At 38.1% G+C, this 3,223-nt stretch overlaps 1 protein-coding gene across 1 annotated transcript; it reads left to right on the plus strand.

Annotated features, from left to right (window-relative positions):
- The first annotated feature begins 427 nt into the window (after positions 1-427).
- On the plus strand, positions 428-2,627 carry BDCG_06478 (uncharacterized protein). The gene is made up of 6 exons (XM_045422213.1): positions 428-1,076; positions 1,144-1,314; positions 1,404-1,428; positions 1,500-1,784; positions 1,907-1,943; positions 2,012-2,627. The coding sequence occupies exons 2-6, from the start codon at positions 1,264-1,266 to the stop codon at positions 2,079-2,081; spliced, it is 468 nt and encodes a 155-aa protein (XP_045277904.1). The 5' UTR covers positions 428-1,076; positions 1,144-1,263; the 3' UTR covers positions 2,082-2,627.
- The last annotated feature ends 596 nt before the right edge of the window (positions 2,628-3,223 follow it).

A 3,223-nucleotide genomic window follows, 5' to 3' on the forward strand; every position in this document is an offset into this window, starting at 1 on the left:
CAGAAATAATTCAGAGAATCTGAGAGAAATTAGATAGAGATATAATAAATTTTCAATAGAGAATAATTTTAGTGAATAAGATGTTTTTTAGAATTAGTGATTATATAGATAGAAATCAGTGACATTATTAATACAATAATAATCTTTTCCTATTCATAACTTGTTTACAATGATTTCACAGCTTATTCATCATTATATTAAGATTTACAGTTCAGTGACAGTGTCGGCAACTGGCACAGCGGAACAATCATAACCCGGTTGTATAATAAGCCTACGTTTTTCCGGTATGGCTTCCTCTACAGATGGTCACATGAGGTGTGCATTTTTTCAACCAATCATATCACAGAGTGAGGCCTGCAAGATTGCACCTTCTATTCTAATCAGGTTTTTAAAGCACCTAACATATTGCTTCACTTCGCTCCGCAAATTACAGCAGAAAGGCACAAAAAAAGCCATTTGACTCAAATGTCACTATAGGCTGCCGTAGTAACTAATAGCTTTAACCATCCATTTCCGGGCTATTGGTGGCAAAATTGTGTTCATTATTGGCAGCCAAAGCGGCTCATAGATCCTCTGAAGGCCTTAATTGTGCGACGTGAATTGTTGCCGTGTGGTCCTCACGCCACCGTACTGGTAGAATTCTTTCTCAGACATATCGAAAAACGGAGGAATGAGGCGCACAAGAGTGGGATCCTAGGGACCTTCCCCCTGTGTATTTGCAAGAATCACAGGTTGGCTGTTCTTAAACTTGCGCAAAAGATTTCCGGATGGCCCACGAAAGCTTTGGTGAATGTAGGTACATGTACTCTACGAGTCGATCGCAACGCCGCTGAGACTCAAAAGTAACCTTTCCGACACGTTTATAGAAACATGGGTTGGTAGTTTTGTCCCTGGATGATAGGCTTTTAGGGTTAAATCATCAAATGGAGAGCCATCCAGATGCTTCTATTGTCATAACAATGACTCCAGACAATTTCGGCCTCGATGCGCCATGTCAGGTCTGCGTCAACGGACCAGTTCACCTCCGAGCGGGGCGGAGGGCGGAGGGCGGGGCTGGACCGCACAAACGGCATAAAGTTGAGTCTAGTTCTACTTGCGGCTAGCGTATTACAATTTTTCATTGTCATGGACTGACTAAGCTAGATGGTTGGGTAAGAAAAGTGCTCCAGCAAGCAACACAACCACGTTCCATTTAATAGAAGCGGCCCACGACATATACCCTACGCATTTCTCGGTATAGAACACAGGCATTAAACACCAAAGATGTCGGCACCAAGCGATTTTGATCCGGAAAATGCCCAGAACTTGGAGGATGTAAGTCATATCTGCCCCGCCCACACTCCTGATACCCCCTTATATTTAGTATGGTGATTGTATCTAACAGCTACCCTCGCCCAATTCAGATTGAAAAGCAGTTTGCAGTCAAAGGTGTGGTTTACCAAAATTAAATCATATGAACCGTCGAAAATCTTTTTGCTGACCGTCCTGCGCACTTTCAGCGGTTCAACATATGACAACATACTGGTCCCTCCTGGAAACGACACGAGGGTCTAATTTGCGCTTGACCAAAATGGACGACGAGATATATGAGCATTTCATGAGTGTGTTTCCCGAATTTGACCCTGCGGCGACGATTGATGAGGATGAGATGAAGAGCAAGGGAGGCAAGGAAAGGTGGAGATCTTTCCTCATGGCTTACGATAAGAAGGTTGAGGATTATAACTTCGGGACACTGTTGAGAGCCAATCCCAAATGGGAGTATGGGGAGAAAGAGACAATTTTTTGTACGGTCTATTCCTTGGAATCTCAAACTCCGATCATCGATTCTTCCAATAAGGAGGACGCGTTGGACGTTTGCAATTTACGAAATAAACTATATTTGCTAACGGTTTTACTCTCATGACAGCTGTTCGCATGCAATTCTACGCCATCGAAATTGCAAGGTATGGCCGTCCCTTTCCAGTGGTGTTATTTCCTTCACAACCCAAATCTAATATGCCCTGTCCCACAGAAATCGGGCTGGATTAAACGACTGGGTTTACGAGCAGGCACACCCAGAGGAGAAAAAAGGATCATCATAACAAGCGCCACTGAACATATAACCACATAGACTTCACATAAATACACACGAGGAACCTCACAAGGCGTTCACACAGCTCGGTGGCCTTTGGTTCCATTGAGCTTTAGTGTTCAATTTAAGGCCACGTTACTTGCAAACCACCCATGAGGAACAAATAATTTTTGAGAGAATATAAAAATTCAGATCGACCACCATGTCACGATTTTTGCCAATGATTTGGGCTTTGTTTCATAATGCGATTATTTAGAGTGTTCAGCAAGAACATACCGCTCTACACATAAGAAACAATTTGACAGGTAGGGAGGGGTCTTTGATAATTTTGTTGCTTGCATGTATATCTGCAATCGAACAAAAAGCCTACTCAATATATGCTATGTGCGGAATATACCATGTAATGTTATGTTACTATGTACGGCAGCCTGTAGTGTCACTATAAATTTGAGTTTTTTTGTGATTTTTTATACTGGTGTTACTATGCACACATATTAATCATATTTAGACTGACCGTGTGACCGTGTCTGGGACCAGGACCAGATTTTTTGATAGTTTTATTATCAATTCAACTGATCTCATTACACAGTTTTAACATTTGATAGTAGTCTTATACTGTCTCAGTGAGACTTACTGTCTACTCTTATCACATTTTCTAAATAAAATCATGATTTCTACTTCTCAATTTAAATTATTTTTATTACTTTAAATAACTTTAAATCTTATTTAAGTGTTATTAAAAAGTATTACTTTTTAAAAAAGTAAAAATAGTCTAAAAAAAACCTTAAAATATCTAAAAATAGTAACTTTATATCAAGAATAAAATTAAATAGAATTAAATAAGATTACTTTCTTATTTTTTTCAAGTCATGATTTCATTTTAAAATCTGATATATAGTCTCTTTATATGTTTTTTTAATAGTCAGTCTCAGCAGAATTTATGTCAAGAAATGTATGAGATCAGATTAAATGAAATTAAATTTGAAATTTATAATTTCAGTAATCAGTTTAATCTTATTAGTTCTATTTATAATTAAATAGAGTTCAGTAATTATATATCTATTCTACACAGAGCTATAAGAAAATAAGCTTGATAAATAATATAATTTATTATCTATTTATACATGTATAAGTATTAAATACTTACTTATA

The sequence above is a fragment of the Blastomyces dermatitidis genome (assembly GCF_000003525.1).
Source record: "Blastomyces dermatitidis ER-3 genomic scaffold supercont1.6, whole genome shotgun sequence".
Lineage (NCBI taxonomy): Eukaryota > Fungi > Ascomycota > Eurotiomycetes > Onygenales > Ajellomycetaceae > Blastomyces > Blastomyces dermatitidis.

Coding starts and splice junctions, on each gene's coding strand:
- BDCG_06478 (XM_045422213.1), top strand. CDS start 1,264: ATGTCGGCACCAAGCGATTTTGATCCGGAAAATGCCCAGAACTTGGAG. Junction 1,315..1,403: donor ATGCCCAGAACTTGGAGGAT/GTAAGTCATATC, acceptor CGCCCAATTCAG/ATTGAAAAGCAGTTTGCAGT. Junction 1,429..1,499: donor AAAGCAGTTTGCAGTCAAAG/GTGTGGTTTACC, acceptor GCGCACTTTCAG/CGGTTCAACATATGACAACA.